The 18,819-nt window shown below is 40.1% G+C and overlaps 1 protein-coding gene and 1 pseudogene across 1 annotated transcript; both read left to right on the forward strand.

Annotated features, from left to right (window-relative positions):
• The first annotated feature begins 321 nt into the window (after positions 1-321).
• LOC150076971 (uncharacterized) lies at positions 322-9,285 on the forward strand. The gene is made up of 3 exons (XM_090386347.1): positions 322-383; positions 554-779; positions 9,180-9,285. The coding sequence occupies exons 2-3, from the start codon at positions 574-576 to the stop codon at positions 9,283-9,285; spliced, it is 312 nt and encodes a 103-aa protein (XP_090242473.1). The 5' UTR covers positions 322-383; positions 554-573.
• Positions 9,286-17,281: 7,996 nt separating this feature from the next.
• On the forward strand, positions 17,282-17,435 carry LOC150076972 (U2 spliceosomal RNA; annotated as a pseudogene).
• The last annotated feature ends 1,384 nt before the right edge of the window (positions 17,436-18,819 follow it).

Here is an 18,819-nt window from a genome sequence, read left to right on the forward strand (position 1 = left end):
AAACGTCGGAATCGGTGCTGGCGACATTATAAATGACAGTGGCTGCGCGTTTCTGTTCTTCTTAGACGGAAAAACCCCCTGAAGAACGAGCCGAGAAACGGATTACTCACTCCCTAGAGCAGTGTTTGTCCGACCTCACCCCTCCCCTCCCCCCTTCGAGGCCGTCAGTAGGTCGTCCAGAAGCTGGTTATATCCGCGTTCTGCGAATGCGTAGAAGAGGAGGAGCCTGCGTATTGGTAGTCAAATGGGATTTGATAAACGCTGTTTGTGTTTCTTCGGGTTTAAGGAAAACATGTGGCAAAAAGGCTATTGAAAAGGAGTCTTCACGGCTGCATCTGCAGCTATTTGTCCAGTCTCTCCTTTGGAATAGACATCAGCAACTGGTAAGCCTCTCTTTCTGTTTCTCTTCGAGTGTTGGGTTGGAATGAGCGATTTTGGAACGACTGTTTATAATTTATGCAAGTGTCAGGGATTGCCAATTTTCTAACTAGTAAAATTCGATTCTAAATTGCAGATTTTTCTAACTATGGCTAAATTCTTTTTTCGTTTATAGACAGTCTCCTTTCGTCCACTATGAACAGCAAAAATGTCATTGGAATTGCTCTGGTGGCTCTGATGCTAAGCACGTGTTTTATCCACGAAGCTGTTGGTCTTAAGAAAATAAAAAAGCTTTTAGCAGCAGCTCTTGTGGCCAAGGCGTTGTCCAGTAAGAAAATCTTCTTGCCTCTACCGATCCCTCTACCACTAGTATCGGAAAGTGCAAAATTAGTGCCTTATCCGTAAGTATAACACCCCTAAATGCTATACTTGTTAGTATTTAGTTAGTTTTCAATTTTTAAATGATTGTATTCATTAGTGGAGAAATACTCCATAAAGAAAGAGCTTTCATTTTCTAAAGGGGAAAACTGACACGAGTTTATTGGGATGAGGAGCTGTCAGTGAAAAGGCGGATGGGATGAGGAAAGATGACCTATTTTATTCTGCCAAGATGCGATTTCAATTAAAGAATATCCTCAAGGATTTTTCCACGGATGAAATACCAAGAATGAAAACATCATTGGACGCTTATCTTTGGAATGACTAATTTCTTACTTAACTAAGAGAGAAAGAAATTTTTGTTTTGTAGCGTTTCCTGTTCTTTTTATTTGGTATCTTAATATTCTTGATAATTTTGTACTAAGTGGCCACTTTATTAGGCACACCTACCTAATAGTGAGTACACCCCACCTTACCCGCAGAACAGCCTGCATTCGTTGTGGCATGGACTTATGGTGGTTGCGGATTTCTACTCCGAAGACCTCATACCAATTCACATCACAAGTGCTCAGTTGGATTGAGATCTGGTGGAGGAATCACCAAAGTTGGCTGAAGTCACCCTTGAAACATCTGTACAATTATGCCCTTGGGATGGAGCATTTTGTCCTGTTAAAAGAAGCCATTCGCAGATGGATGCATTGAAAACATAAAGGGTGGCATATGCTCGGAAAAAAATTCCGGATAATTTGCAGCATCTAAATGTTGCTTTACTGGTACTACAGGGCTAATATACTAAGAAAATTCATTCCACATCATTATACCATGAATCGTTGACACCTGGTTGGATGGGTCCATGAACTCGTGTTGTTTTCGTCCACCGCTCAGCGTGAAACAGCAGTAAACGGGATTCGTAGAATAGGCAATAATTTTCCAATCCTCCCCTGTCCATTATTGGTGTTCGCCCACTGTAACCATATCCGCTTATATTTTGCCCACAGACGCGAAACCAGATCTAATACAAAGAGCTCTGCGTTCTGACATGCCTCTTGGTTACCACTATTGTACTGGGTTGTTATCTGACTGAGTTGTCATCTAACCATATAAAGTCTTGTCAGCCACCGTTCATCCCTCTCATTAATGAGGTGTTTCCAACCACAGGATCGACCTTTTCTGGATGTTATTTGGTTATGAGGCCAATCTCCCAGAAGGGCTGCAATTAGCGAGAAACTCACACCAGCGCTTCCTGCACCGACTACCATGCCATGTTCAAAGTCACTAAAGCCTTTCGTTTTGCCCATTGTCGTTCTGAATTAAACACATAAGGCATACCCAAGTATCTGCCCAACTCCTTAATATCTCGTGGTATGAACACATGATGCCGTTATTGAAATTCTCCACTTTGTAAAAATAGTTGTTGTACTTCTTGTTTTTTTTTTATAAACATTTTAACTTATAATAGTGCGAAAAAACTTTGTTAAGAAATTTCCTCCTTAGAAAGGAGGAAACATCCAAATAAGGTTTATTGTAGTGTCTTCTGTGTGATAATATATTTAATAATAATAACGACCAAGGGCAGCCAACACCACGCGAAGCCAGCAGTGGTGAGACTGATAATAGCTCGGAAAGAGGGAGGAAGGGACCTGAGAGACCTCATCGAGCAACAGAAAACAGCAATAGCTAACCTGAAGGATAACTTCCAGAAAAACACAGTAGCACTCTACCAGGCCATAAGGAAGCTAGACAATGGGCATATCCCACTCAACCTAAGTGTTGAATCGCCTCTCGTCCAGATGGAACAAACGAAGCTATAAAGATGGGCAAAGAAGACATTCCATGGCAAACACTACAATAACCTCCATCAAGATCACATAGATAAAAAGGCTTTTAATGCATGGCTCCCGAGCAGGTCCTCTTTCCAGAGACTGAAGGATTCATGTTCGCGCAAGACCAGGTAATCAACACCACAAACTACAGAAAATACATCGCCAAGGAGTCCGGAGTGTTCGATGACACATGTCGACGATGCCACCTGGCCTCAGAAACGATCCAACACATCACTGCAGGATGCAAGGTGGTCACCTAGAATGAGTACACTCGTAGACACCCAGGTAGCCAGGATAAAACATCAGAAGTTAGCAAGGAAATACCAGTTGATCAAAGAAAGTGTACAGTACTACAAGTACGAATCCCAGGCAGTACTAGGGACCCCAACCCACAAGCTGTACTGGGACCGCGCAATAATAACGAACAAGACAATCCCACACAACAGACCGGACATAACCCTTGTCGACAAGAAAGAAAAGGCAACCTATGTGATTGACATAGCAGTGCCCAACACTTGCAACCTCCAGAAAACCAACGAATAAAATATTAGGAAATATAAAAAAAAAAAAAAAATTTCAAATTATGATATTAGGGCCACCCGTAATTTCTTACATATACCCCCGTTTATGTATTATGTCTGTAAATTGCGTGTGTTCTCTAGCCGATTTGCGTGTTTTGCTGGCCGAAAAAAACCCCAGTTTCTGGAAAAAAAAAAAAAAAAAAAACTTGCTATTCATGCCTGAAACCTACTAACTCAGCCGCGGAGTGAAAAAAGCTCATTAAACTTCCTCGCGTCATCGACGGGATTCGAACCCGGGCTTTTTCCATCCGGTGTGGGGAGAAGGTGATAATATCACTGTGCTGCCCCAACGGAACATTAGGAAGTACAAGGACCTAAGACAAGAGATTAAAGAGATGTGGAATTTGCAAGAAGTAACGACCCCATCCAGATCATCTTGTCAACCTACGGTATGGTGCCAAAGACCTTGCATAACAGTCCTGAAACGATAAGACTCCCAGAGGACACCTACAAGGAACTCCAGAAAGTCGCAATCGTGAACACCTGTAGGATAGTCAGAGAGTTCCTCGACCAACAGTAACACCAGACATTACAACCACCCTGTGTACTTGGTAACAATACCCGTCACGAGTGGAACCCCCCCCAATCAGGGAGAAATAATAATAATAATTATGATTATTATTAGGCCCATTATACCGATGCCATACTTCCATCTAGTCACTGGTACTGGTACCAAGTGCACAAGGTGGTTATGTCCCCGGCTTTTACTAGTGGTCTAGGAACTCTCTGACTATCCTACATGTATGCTGGATTCCGACGTTCTGGGAGGCCTATTGGTGCAAGACACTTATGTAGGGTATTTGGCACCATGCCGATAGTTGAAACGCCGATCGGGATGGTCGTTACTCTTTGCATATGCCGCACCTTTTTGAACCTCCTGTCTTAGGTCTTTGCACTTCGTGATCTTTTCCCCATAGGGTTTTCAGAGGTTGCTAGGGTTGGGGACCGTTATGTAAACCAGGCAGGTAGCCTTTTCCTTCTTGTCGACGAGAGTTAATCCGGTCTGTTGTGCAGGATTGTCTTGTCCATTATTATGGTCCGGTCCCAGTACAACTTGTGGAGTGGTCTTTCTATTACAGCCTGGGATTCGTACTTGGAATACAGCACACTTTCTTTGATCAGCTGGCATTTCCTTGCTAGCTTCTGATGTGTTATCCTGGCTACCTGGTCTACGCGTGTACTCAGTCTGGGTGATCACTTTGCATCCTGCGGTGATGTGTTGGGTCATTTCTGACGCCAGGTGGCATTGTGGTCATCTGTCACGGGTTCCTTCGCGATGTATTTTCTATAGTTCCTAGTGTTGATTGCCTGGTTTTGGATGGTAATATTTCAGTGTCGGGGAAGAGCGTCCCGCTCGTGAGCCATGCATTGGAAGCCATTTTGTCTACGTAATCTTGATGGAGGTCATTGTAGAGTTCTCCATGGAGTGTCTTATTTGCACATTGTTTCTATCTTATTTTCCTCCACTGGGGCAAGAGGGGTCTCCTTGCTTAGGTTAAGTACGGGTCTGCCGCTTGTCTACCTTCCTTATGGCTTCGTAGGGTTGTGTTTTTCTGGAAGTAATCCTTCAGGTTAGCTATCACTGTTTTCTGTTGCTCGATGAGGTCTATTAAGCTCCTTTCTCCCTCTTTCCGAGCTATTATCAGTTTCACCACGGCGAATTTCGGCTGTTGTTTGCGGATGTTGGTCATCATTATTCTTGTCTTTCTCATGAACTCCTCCAAGTTAGTGTTAGACCATTCTATGAAGGAGTATGTTAACACTGGGGCTGCATAAGTGTTTATTGCTGTAACTGTGTTCCTATCAATTCATCATTGCTTTAATTAGGCTTCTAAATCTCTGATGGTATTTTTTGGTCAAGTAAGTCTTGGTCTTCATGTGTTCTAACTGCTGAGCCTGCATCATCCTCAGGCATACGTAGATCTCTTTCCCCCTCTCATGACTTTGGTCTTTTTACCAGTCTACAGCTGATCGTTGTGGCCGACTAAATTTCTCTGATGCAATCCTTGGGCCTTTATATTTCTCTAGTCCAAATTCCATCCTGATGTCATTGCTGAATTCTTCAGTGATCCACCATAGCTGTTGGAGTTGCTTCTCTGTTCTCCCGTAGAGCGTGATGTCATCTTCTTACATCATGTGGGAGTGGATATACAGGATGTTCCTTCTTCTTTGTAGATATATCCGTACTTGCTGTTGATTATTGTATATTTGTATTGTATTGTTATTGCTGTTGTAATATAGTTTTAGGAGTATCACCGACTAAGGCCTTATTGTTCTGTGTATACTGTCTGTAAATTGCTTGTGTTCTCTGATAGACTTTCTGTTCGCGGAACGAAAAACATGAGTTTCGTTTCTGGGAGAAAAAACCATGCTACCTTCGCCTGAGACCGGCTAACTCAGCCACATTGTGGAAAAGGCCCACAAAAATTCCCCACGTCATCGATGGGACTCGAACTCAGATCTTTTTCACCCGGTTTGGGGATGACGCCGATTCTAGAAACTGTGCGAGTCCATGACGGGTATTGGTACATGGAGTGATTGGTTGTGTCCGGTTACCATTGTTATTACTATTGGCCAAGGAACCTGTTACTATCCTGTGTGTGTTCAGGATCCGAGTTCCTGAAGTTCCATGAAAGTGTTCTCTAGGAGGCCTGTTGCTGCTAGGTTCTTATGAAGGCCACCTGCATGGTGCCAAAGAGCCTCCATCAAAACCTAACAGCAACAGGCCTCCCAGAACACCCTTTCATGGAACAAGGAACTCTGTTACTATCCTGCATGTGTTCAGGATCGCGAGTTTCTGGAGTTCCATGTAAGTGTTTTCTAGAATGCCTATTGCTGCTAGGTTCTTGTGGAAGCTCTTTGGCACCATGCCGGTGGTTGACACGGTGATCGGGATGGTCATTACTTATTCCATTTGCCACATATCTTTGACACAGACCTAAGACACTTCCTGTATTAGGTTTGTGTACTTCCAGATCCTTTTCTTGCATGTTTTCAGGAGACGGCTAGTGTTGAGCCCCGGAAATGTCGATCAAGTAGGTAGGCATTTCTTTCTTGTTGATGACGATTCTGATTTGTTGTGCAGGATCGCCATTGTCCGTCATTATGGCACGATCCCAGTATAGTCTGTTAGTTTCTAGTACACCCTGAGCCTCGTACTAGAAAGTTTACTCGTATGGTAAACTTTCTTTGACCAGCTATTGGCTAGATCCTGATGTATTATCCTGGCCACTTGGTGGTGTCAGTGAGTATAGTCAGTCTGGGTGATCACACTGCATCCTGTGGTAATGTGCTTGATTGTTTCTGAGTCCAGTGGCATCGTCGAGATGTGTCATCTGTTACTCCGGGGTCTGTCCTTGCCAATGTATATTCTGTAGTTGCTGGTGTTGAGTACCTGATCTTGGATGGCGAGCATGAATCCTTCGGTCTCAGGAAAGAGCCTGGGCCAAGCGTTGGAAGCTATCTTATCTGTGTCATCTATTACCGTAAAAACAGAAACAAAGTTATAAACCCCTGCCCGTCCTCTGACTGTACTGGTTATAAAGAAAAAGTCATTTATTCATTATTTTATCCATTCACTTATTTTTATTGTATTCATTTATTTATTCGTTCATTCTTTTTTTATAAGTTTTGTATTTATATAAATTTAAGTACAATATTTCAACTTTAAAATAGCAGTTTATTTTTGGAAAAATCGCAGTTATAACTTTTGAAAAAGTATAAAAATTAAAGGTGTACATTTAAGCAGTCATAACCCATTCAGCACGCCTTGACCACAGTGAGCCCCCGACATTGGACCTCCACACCAATAATTATGAATCATATCAATCAGAATTCCACGCCCAAATTCCCAAGATTTCATGACATCCCACCTAACATCCTGTTTACTAAGAAAATCAAAGATGCCCCAGATACACTGACCTTAATAAAAAAAGTCATCAAACAAACTATCTGTTCACAGCACTAGTGGTGTTCAGTTATTTTCAAACATGTTGATATTAAAATCGATTTTATGAAAGATTTTTTTATGTTAGAGGGCGCAGTTGTAGACTACATTATTGACGCATGCGTACAATAAGGTAGAATCGTACAAGAGTTAAATACATTATAAACTGACAGCGTACGTTTAAGCTATTTTCGTTTAAAAATATTTTAAATAATAAATAAAAAGTGTAAAATATTTTAAATAATATAAGGGTAAGTTTAAACTCCAAGACTGTAAGTTTGTCTAAATTAATGAATGATAATTATTTTCATTAAAATATAAACTGTATTTTTATTTTTGGTTATAGTCGTGGTTTGGTCAAAGTAACTCATTTATGCAATCACCTGAATTTGTGGTTTTTATATTTATTCAAATAATGTTGTCTTCCTTCGAAGTAGTCCATGCTGGTGTTGAACTGTTTGTTGTCACCTACTTCGAGACTTTTGCACTACAAGCGAGAGGGAAGAAGAAAACAAAATGTTGTCACCCCCGTTTGATATTTCCTTCGTTTCTTGGAAAGCCTCACCCTTGAGGTTTCTACTCTAATTTTCCCCGTGTTCTTGAAATGAATCCGTTATTTATGTAAGTAAGCCGAGAAGGTTATTAACAGCCTCTAAACCAGTTGGAAGGGTTCTGCGCTTGTTTCATATACCAAAGTAATGTTTTTCAGGTGACGTCAACTTCACATGGTAACTTGTCCTCTTTTTAAAACGAGGGCTATACTCTTAAATGACCTTAACACTGTCCCAATGATAGTACACATAAACATATTCCTTTAGGGCTTGCAGTTTTTTAAGATCTCATTTCTTATCTTCTAGTTTACTACTTAATTAATGAACAGTTCATATCTATGCTACAGGGGTTAGGCTTTCGTGGCTGTTATGCTGCCCTCGTGCTCACCAGTGGTAGAACTAGAGTGGGCCAACCGAAGTAGTGCCCAGTGGCCGTACGTCATAGGGGGGGGGGAGGTGGTGAAGGGAACCACATTATTATTATTTTGCCACAGTGGTTAGCAGTTATGATAATCATAAAAACATTTGTGGAAGTGTATTTCACTTCTCAAGTGGTTAAATCATTATTAGGGGTCTGACATCCCCAAATAAACTTCTACTACTAGTAAATTATTGAATTTTTTAAAGAAATTGGCCTATAGTTGCATATTTAATCAATAATATGGCTATGTCGATTTAAGTACTCCTGGGAACTGGAGCCGAAGACAATTTTGGGAAATCTAAATTGCGAATTATAAGTAAATTTTAGAGATCTCACTATCGCAGCTAGAGTCTGGGGTTTCACATATGGATGTGAGAGTTGAAAGAGTTAAATAAACAATTCCTTTTATATTTCTTACACCAGCAGTGCGACAACTGACACGTGTAAACTTTCTTTTTAATTTCTAGAAAAGGTTTACGAGCTTTTAATATTTTGTTCTGGAGTTTATCAATATTTAATCTTTTCTTAATGGATTACAATACTTATAGTATGGTTTATTTTAGTTTTTACTATATAAATTAAATATTTAAAGAAAGCTGTGTTTTTTACACCTTTTATTTTACAAAAATAAAAAATAAAATAATAATAATTCTGATTAAAATTAAAGAAAAAAACATTATAGACATAAAATATAAAGATGAAACTGTCAGTTTCTTCTATTTTTCTAATTTTAAAATCCGTTAATATTGTGCAACTTTAAACGTGAACCTTCAACTTATTATTTTTGTAATATGCATTTTAATAATTTTAGGAAGACTTAAAATTCTTTTAAAACATTCAAAAGCAATATAACATTTTAGGAAGTATTATTTACTCCCACTTTCCGTCACTCTATTATAATAGAATGAAATGTTTTTCTTTTTACTTAATTGGATAACGTTTTTAATACAGTAAGGTACATTTTAATACTCACGTTTACCGGTAGATGGCAGCACAGTATAACGTACAGTAATCTTTAATACAGTATGGGATATGTTAATGAAGATTTTAAATTATTCTAGAGAATAATTTTATAAAAGTTTATTATTTTCTTTTCCTTAGGGTTCATCAACACTCAACCTCAGTCATTGGATACGGATATGAACATGGAGGCTTTGGTGGTGGTGGTGGTTATGGCTTTGGCAAAGGTGGTCATGAGTGGTGGTAATTAAAACGATATATTCTACCTATCTGTGTGTGTATGAGAGAGAGAGAGAGAGAGAAAGAAAGATACTCACGTACATTAGCGTCCTAAAACCTACGCTTAAATACGATGTATTAAGGATCTACCTCTTCGTTTTCATTTTTACAGCTTCTTGTCACCACCATCATTGCTGAATACAAGTATTGTGTGTCGTATTATGTATACTGTAAAAATCAATTAAATAAATATTTTTAGATAGCAGTTGCCTTCTTTATTTAGCGAAGAGATTATTTACTTCTACATAATGACATTTACCTATAAAAAAATTAATAATTTCTGTTTTTGTCAATAGATGGCAGCACAATACAACCAAACAAACTCCATATCCCACTATTTAATAGAGTCACATTTGGAATGATAATATTTATAAACACCTACAAATCCGGGCACAAAATGGCTATATTGAAAATAAGTATATAATATTTCTGTATTTCTGGGAAATAAATAAATAATAATAAATAGTACTAAATATTTAAATTAGAAATTTATTTAATTGAAAATTAACAAATAGATGGCAATATTGGTTAATAATTTTAATTAATTTTTGAAATTATTATATTATAAAAATAAAATAAATACTATTTAATACTTATTTAATTTTTTTACGAAAGCCTTAACCGTAAAGGGATGATTGAGTGGGAGACGATGGAGATTGATCTTCTTCCATTAATGTTTTTAGTGGAGTTCCCCAGGGTTCAGTGCTAGGCCCATTATTGTTTTCTATATTTATTACTGAAAGCGTATCAAGCTTAATGTCTAAATCTGCAGATGATACAAAGGTTGGCAGGGTGGTTAATGACAGTAATCAAGGTACTGCAACAAGATCTAGAAAAATTAGGCAAATGGGAAGTGGTAATTGACGTTCGACATTGATAAATGCAAGGTACTGCACATAGATGGCAGTAACCAAAGAATAATACACCAATTGAGTGGTACCACACTCATTTGGTGGAGAATAAAAAATACCTGGAGTAAATGTGTAGTCCAACATGAAGTTGTCTGAGCAGTACAGAGTCTACCAGGATAGCTCATGAGATTTTATCAATGATACTCAAGAAAGAGGTGAATTCAGCTGTACTTCTGTTTGAATTTTGCTTCTTACTCACCCCTCCAAAGATGCTCACAGTGGCTTGTTTAAGTCTGGTGATTGTGCAGGCCATGGGAAATTTGTAGACTCGGTTTCATTGTCACATTGTCATTTAGGATATTTTTCTCACATTCCTCATATTACATTGCAATATCAACTGTCCCACAGTGACCTTCCTTTAAGTCCATAAAACGAGCTGCACCCTACGCTCACCACAAACCTTGCTTAATCCTTTACAGTTCTGTCGGCGGGAGGTGGTCTGACACATTCGACACCAATCTTTGTACGCTTTAACCACAGTGGGCCTTGAGCAACCTAGAAGACTTGCTGTTTCCGATAATATATGTATATATGTGTGTGTGTTAATAAAAAAATGCATTATTTCTATATTTATTCTGTGATAAGTTTTATTTAAAGTAATTAATAATGAAATAAAATAAAGTATTTTTAAAATTAAGGTTTATATCCTTAATCTTCGGTTATCAAGCAGAAATTATTCAGACACCTTTTTTAAAAATAATGTTTTGATTTATTTTATGCTGAGTGGGTGAAGGTTAGTTGATTTTACCTAACCCATCGAGGAAAATGAAAAAGCAAATATTCAGGTTCTGTAAGCGGCCATTTCAAAATTATGCTGATAATAAATTCTAGTTTTGGGGTGTTTTAAGGGTTAGTAACAATAACATTCCACAATTGGTATTTCTTTACTTCTGTGTGATTTGTACAGATATAAATCTAGGATTAAAATAAAATAAAATAAACTGACAATCCATCTAAACAAAAGTCTTGGCCATTTCAACATTTTCTCCAATAAAAGTGTTTCCCAAAGACAAGGATCAGAATCTACCTAAGGATTACAAATCTATCACCATAGGTTGCTGAAACTATTTGAAAAGTTTATCTTACCAACGCTTATTGCTTTTCATATAGGCCAACTTACCTATACTCAACCATCCCAAAAAGGTCTATGGAAACAAATCTTTGAGATACCCTTATAAAAATATAGCGTGCTACAAATAATAGAGCGCAATTGGTTTCAGCGCAATTAGTCCTAATACTTAATCACTGCTAAGGAAATACCTGAGCACACTTATACAGATGTTGAATCAGAGCTTTCTCCTTATTAGAAACGATTAAACATATGGCTCAATCGAGATCTGGCCATCCCATGATTATATCTAAATTGATTCTTCGCTCCAATCTTGTAGCCACCTTTAGACTGAAATACTAATAGAGAATAACTACTTTGTAGACTTGTCGCTGGCATACTTAAGGGGTCTCACTTGAATAATATCATATTATTATGCCCAAGACAAGGGATATAAAAATGAAGAAAAGTCAATAAATCATACAAGAAAGCAAATTTATACAGAATCAGTTAAAAAAAAAAAAAGGTCGAAACTTCTTATTTCACCTATCCATCCCTTCTAACAGTTTATCTACTTCTTCCTTGAATTTATTCAAACACCCATCTCAGCCATAACACCAGATGGGAGTTTATTCCAACAATCAACCATCCGTCCTCTGGCTGAAGACACTTTTGCATAGCTGTCCTACAACCATCCTTCCTCAATTTGAATTTATACCACCTTCATGTGTGTAGTGTGAGCAACGGGAGAGATATCATCAGTATTGATCTTGTTCAATACATTCAAAGCCTTAAACACCTCAATGAGATTATCTCCCAGATGCTTACATTCCAGAGCTGCAATTTTCAAAACGGAAGCCTTTCCTGGTAAGAACAACCTTTTGATCCCTTCGCCAATTTGTTGCTCTTCTCTAAACCAGCTCTACATCCTTCCAAAAATGAAGCCTCCAGACCTGGATGCAGTACTCAGGATGCAACCTGACCATTGCCTTATACAAGAGGATAAGCACCTCCTTAATCCTGCTAGCAAGGTGGAAAGGCCTGAGTTCAAACCCTTTCATTTTAAATAAATTCAAGGAAAAACTAGACAAACTATTAGAGGGGATGAATTGACTGAAATGGAAGGTGTCGCTTTTATTTTTGGTGATGCTGTATAAGCTTGCTTTCTTGCATCATTTGCCACTACTAATGCTAATAATTAAATTAAATGACAAGCAATTTATTCCGATGGTCTACAACACGCTGCCTAAAAGTAACTTCGTAAGATACAGTCTTCTATTACTCCCAAAACTGTCTAATTTTCTTCCCTGGTTCTCAATTCTGCCATTGAAAATATACCTCACTCGTTCCTTTTACTGGTCCTTTTCATGGCTTTATATACCTCTATCAGGTCCCACCTAAGATGTCTAGTGGCCAAACTTTGAATCTGCACCTTCTAAGCCATCCTTCATGTGAACATCGATTAATACTCTCACTTCATCTTTCTGCAAAAAAAAAATCTAAGAAGAAATGGTCGCTGCTTATGGAGAAGAATGTCCTGGTTAGTATTGTTGCAGATTGGTATGAACAATTCAAATGTGGAAGAACTCGAGTGCATGATGAAGAAATCCCAGAACACCCAGAAACTGCTGTAACAGGAGAGGGTGCATTAATCCTGGTAGATCGCTGCATTAGCCTCAAAGAACAAGCTACAAAGTTCCAAAATAGAGTAGTGTCTGTGGAGAACGTCATCCATCAACAGTTGCATATGAGTCAAGTGTCTTCTAGATTGGTTCCCAAACTTCTGACCCCTTACCAGAAGAAGGAAAGGGCACAATGTGCACATGATATGTTGTCAATGTGCCGGGAAAAGCAAGAGGAGTTTTTCATGACTAGTTACCATGGATGATCCATCTCTAAGAACCAAAAACTAAACAAATATCAAAACAATGAAAGTATAAGGTTGAACCGCATTTTTGATTGGGGCTGGGTGTTCTCCCATGTATTTTTCTGGGCATTAATAGTGACCCAACAGCTTTGAGAACGATTATTCTCTATGCGGTATTACGATGTGTTTTAAGTGCTCTCCTCCTCTACCATAAACTTAGCATGGGTGAGATGCTTTGCTCTTGTTCCTCTGATGGAAAAACCAGTGACACCAGTGTGTTCCATGCCCTTGGAAATCCCCCCAAAAAAGTAGTCGGGTGTTTCTAGAGATACTTTTGCTGTAGGGCTTCCTCCCTCCCACATCACCAGAAGGGAGAGCCCAAAAAATTGCCGAAAGACTGTTCAGTCCCTAATTCCACCACAAACTTGTGGCTAATGCCAAACAACTTCAATTTTTTCCTCAAAAGCCACTATAGTTTTTGACTCGATTATCCGTCATATTCCCGATAATCCGAAAACCCACCGATTCTCTCAGAAATGGAACAGGAAGAAGGAAAAGTGACCCGTACCATTGTCTACCAATTGGAAAATGATCTAAACGCACAATCTGCAGCTGTAAAGCCCAAATATGACTCGCTAACCATAGGTCTTCGCGATGACATCGAGGACAGACAGGGCATCGCATTGTAGAAGAAATATAAAAAGCTTGTGGTCGCGAGGTTTGAACGGGAAACCTGATCTCAGAGCGAACCGAAGGATCCATAGGAACACCAGAATACTCAACCAGAAAATAGCGAGGAATCAAACAAGCAGACCAAAGAGGAATCAAGTAAAATCCTAAATAACCCATAGATAGCATCACTCGGACTCACTTCAGAACCCCCTGAACGGATGGAACCATCTCTGATAATATTTGACATATATTAAAACATGACTCCACACAAACTGACTGGGGAAATTTACTGTGGCGAAATCCAGTTAATAATCCGGTGTTAACTGGATTGTGGAACTCGCCCCGGCTACATGCTAGACCCTAAGGAACCAAGGCATAGTATACATAGAGGAGGTACCACCGCTACAGGGAGCATGTGGCCGTGCCAAAATGCTGTAAGTGCTGCAGGTTCGGCCACACCTCACATACATGTACCCAGATCGTGTCGACATGTGGCCACTGCTTTGAGAAAGGTCACAATGGGAAACGTCAAATGCCTTGCGCAAACTGCAAGTTCCTGAGACTGGATAATGACCATTCCATTCATGACCCTAAATGCCTGACATATCTAAAAACAAAGAGACTATACCAAACAAGATTAGACTATGGGGGCTCGACCTAAATCATTCAATACAGAACTTTTAAAGATACAACAACTAAACGCGCAAAGGGCCAGAGCAGTGGCTAACCAACTCCGCATTCATGCGGACGAGGAAAATGCGACATCCTGCTGCTGCAAGAACCAAATATCCAAATGAAGCTGGTGCGGTGGTACCGATGATTTACAAAATTGTAAAAGCGGACGAAGACACACCGTTGACAATCCAGAAATCACCATTACAAAGATTCCACAACTGTGGGTGGCCTACGCGGCCTGTGCCCACATCATCAGCTCCATAGGCCAGTTTTATGTTATTAGCCTCTGCTGCAGACCAGAGGAGGGCATTTTCAACGCTATAACATACCTACAGAAAACTTTGGACACTTTGCAAAATCAAGCTAATAATTGCCGCGGATGTAAATTGCCCTTCGCCTGCATGGCATAGCGCCACTCCCGACAGACGGGAGATAAACAAAGGCCAGCGCCTTGAAGAGTTCCTTGCAAACTCCCAGTTCGCAGTTCTCGACCAACCCTGTAACCTGCCAACCTTTTGGAACACTCTGTGGGTGGCGCACTATGGCCATAGTTGCCGATGCGCCTATGAAATATCTAAACCAACCAACTACTCTGTGGGAGGACACTATTGATGTTATGCTCAACACAAAAAACATCGCAAGACATGTGACGGGATGGAAGGCTCGTGATTCCTGAACCACGTCCGACCACAGTCCAGGAATCACGAACCTTTGGGACCTTGAAATTTCTTATGAAATTAAAAGATCAACTCTCCAGAGACAGACAGCTAACAGATTCGCCACAGATAGGGCAAATTGGGAGCTCTTGAAGGACCTGCTGTTCACCTCAGCACGAGAACTGGAACAAAAGTTAAACCAGAAAACTGAAGCAGACTTGTACCAGCGAGAAGTTACCAACGTGAACACAGGTGTTCGCGAGGAAAGCATTAAATGGAAGCGTCCATCACCTGGCGGCATGCCCTAGTGGACCCCGGTCCTCCAGAGACTTAGAAGAACTGTAAATCAAAGGAGGAAGGAATTTCAGAGAGCCCGAATGTTATGGCTGGCTGCGGAGAGGTCGAAACCCTTCACCAACGCTACCGGAAAACACGGAATGAGTACACGAATATGATAAGCACCAACAAGAGCATTTCCTGGTAACACCGGAAATACCAACCCATGGGGAGTAGTATACAAAGTGACCACAAACAAGTTCCCCCAGGGGGAAGTTACAACCTCTACAAGGGATATTTATGTGTTGTGGCGGATCCTAGGGTGTCCCCATTAACCACTTTTGTTCTTCTTCTGTTGAAGCTTGCGCCAAAACCGACCATTTGTATGTAGTGTGTTGAATGTGTAAGTATTATGATCTGTTCTGTTGTAGTGTTGTTGGCAGGTATCTGGCTCTTAGCAGATGGGAAGAGGCAACGCCAGGTCACCATGTCCCACACCCCATCCCTGCCACATGGAGGCGACCAGGATCTACTACCATCCTGCTTGCCTGTACTAGAACAGAGTTGCAGTATAGACAGAATAAAAGAAAAGGAAAGGGGATATAGTGGGAATAGTTGAGGATAGCTAAGGTAGGAAGGAATAGTACAGCGGGGGATCAGATCAAGGGACCTGCCATAGTAAAGACAAGTTAGAAGAAATTGAGCAAAGATAAAAGAAGAGAAAAAGGAGGTGGAAACAGTTTTCAGTCATAGAGCAGCCATTTCTTGTGGCATAATTCTGTCCTATAATCAGGATTAGTATAATCATATCCTGTAATCAGGATTGGCAACCGTCAAGGATCTTCCTCAACGAACCCCCAACTTGAAAGATATATTCTTATCCTACTAGATATAGTCACTTAATTTTCCAAACAATGGGAAATGGGCGATTACTCAGCCCCATCATCAAAGTTGAATACCTCTTCAACAATCCCATCAACTCCATGTGGAAACCAGCATGTTCAGTACAACAGAAATTGACACCAATCAACAAGTCGCCAACAGGAATCCCCGGAAAACACAATTTTGTATATTAAGTCCACTATTTACAATGTTTAACCCTGCAGATAGTTAAGACATCTAAATTTAATACTCCCAACATGATACACTCAACGTTCATGTTGCCACGGAAATAGAAAGCAGGAGAAGCTTTATGCATTTTGAAACAATGTACAGTCTTCAGCAAAAAGGTTGTACAGCATGCCAGTCGAAGACCATCCACAGGAAGCCGTTGACAAACCAAATTCTATTACTGTCCTCTGCATTTTGCTTTCTAAGTCAAATATGGACAAGTGGATAATAGAGCTATTATCCCACACAAATAGATCAATAAGCTTCAAAACGGTGGCGCCTGATTGGTGGTGTCCACTGAGAATAAGTAACATTAGTCTTCTCCACTGGTGAAGCGTTACTTATTCGGGGTAGTGCAATACCATGGCAACTCGTTGTTAAGCTATGCAAAATATGAGATATGATTAACACGCTCTATTAAATCTACCTTGGTAGTAGAAATAATGTGTGTACATTAACCATGCATAAACAAACTTCTTCATACTCTTAGGCATTTATCCAAGAAATATCTTTTAGGATTAGAATAAATTATACTTATATGGGCAATACGAAGTTAAGAAGGAATAAATAGGTGGTCAGATAGCACTACTCTTGTGAGAGGACTTTACATCAGTCTAACTATTTTAGACAGTCAGTATACTAGCAGCATTAAACAATATTAAACTCTGCTATAGCCAAGTAAGACAGCAGGAGCATCTATGAGTTTAACATAAAATTTCACTTATAGATGGCGCTAATTATTACGTGGCCTCGCTTTCTACACTTACAGAGACTAAAGCAAAGCACGTGACTTCTTTTTATATTAAACTGATTTCTGGCAGGCGACGAAGTGCTTGTAGCTTGCTCCAATTTTGTCACGAGTTGCCCTGGTATTGTACTGCCTCCAGGGTCAGCTCATTATATTAATTAAAAATTAGCTGAGCACATTTTCTTAAACGGGATGGACTACTATCACCTGCTGGACTTATCTAGTTTCTCCTCTAGCTATTATATTATTGAATGGACATGTTGACCTGTGTGTGGTCATGTGTTTTTGTAAAGGGGCAGCTCCTAGAACGTCAGTTTAACTTCGTCTCGTTTCTCTGTGAAAAACAGTAGCACTGCAAATGGGCCAGATATGTGAGTAATGTAGGTTTGTGTGTATTATGTGTATGTTCTGTCTGGCCACTTTATTTCTTCTACCTTCTTAGTTGCCCAGAAGTATCAGTCATCTGGAGAGATGATTCTGGGTACCCTTCCACACCACGGGAAGATGGTCCAGTCCCAATCGTGCTCATAGTGTCTCAATTCGACACTCTGACCCACCCGATGTTGCAAAAAGGTGGGCTACATTTATTCGGGGGCCCACTCCAGAGGAGAAAAAAAACACAAAACAAAGACGTTCCCGTCGTGTATTTATAAAAAAAAAAAAAAAGAAAGAAAGAAAGAGAGGGTTAGTTGGAATTAGTTTGTTGATGGTTTGCAATCAGGACTTACTCCGGGCAAAGACTTCTTGCGGCGAAGGCTTGGGGCAGCGAGGTTAAGGTGCTGATAAGTTGATGGACCTGGTCTGAGGGAAAAGCAGGGATCTTATCCAGTTGGATATTCTGGATATTCATGTGCTGTTCTGCCGGATCCCAAGGTTCACCCCATTAGCCGCCGTTGTACATCTTGTGTAGAAGCTTACGCCAAATCGGCCATTTGTAGGCAGTGTGTTGGATATATAAGTGTAGTGATATGGTATGTTGTTATTGTTGGCCGGTACCATCCACCATCCCAGCCACGTCGGGGCGGCCAGGATCTTCTATCACCTGCTGGACTTATCCAGGGCAAAAGACCCGGGAGAGACCAAATCAGGATGAAATGAAAAGTCTATAGAAAGAGAAATTTGAGAGCTGAAGAGGTAGGAAAGAATAGAAGAGAGGATGATCAAACAGAGGAACCCTCCAATAGTTAGAAGAAATAAAGCAAGACTAAAGGAAATAGAGGTGGAGGAGTGGACTGACTTCTCGTGCCATGGGAAATAATCCCATGGAGGATCCCATCCTAGAAGCTAGGATCAGCAAGATTTCTTGAGATATAATTATGTCTAATCTCATCTCTCGGAAAAGGACGGTAAGATCGTCTGAATAGGCAGTCATCTTCGGTCTTTCAAATTTCTTGACGAGCCATGAATCAAACACCACATTCGAACACAGGGGGCCAAGAATTGATCCCTATGGACAGCCCCTTGTAACATGTCCAGAGACCTGTTTAGTACCACTCTTAACTATGATAGAGCGCTGGGAAAAATAGCTTGTAAGTAATT

Source organism: Mastigoproctus giganteus, chromosome 12 (assembly GCF_048544385.1).
Source record: "Mastigoproctus giganteus isolate SK-2022 chromosome 12, ASM4854438v1, whole genome shotgun sequence".
In the NCBI taxonomy this organism is placed as follows: domain Eukaryota; kingdom Metazoa; phylum Arthropoda; class Arachnida; order Uropygi; family Thelyphonidae; genus Mastigoproctus; species Mastigoproctus giganteus.

Excerpts from the sequence above, each read along its gene's own strand:
- LOC150076971 (XM_090386347.1), top strand. The coding sequence starts at position 574 with ATGAACAGCAAAAATGTCATTGGAATTGCTCTGGTGGCTCTGATGCTA. Across the intron at positions 780-9,179 it reads GCAAAATTAGTGCCTTATCC|GGTTCATCAACACTCAACCT; the intron begins GTAAGTATAACA and ends TCTTTTCCTTAG.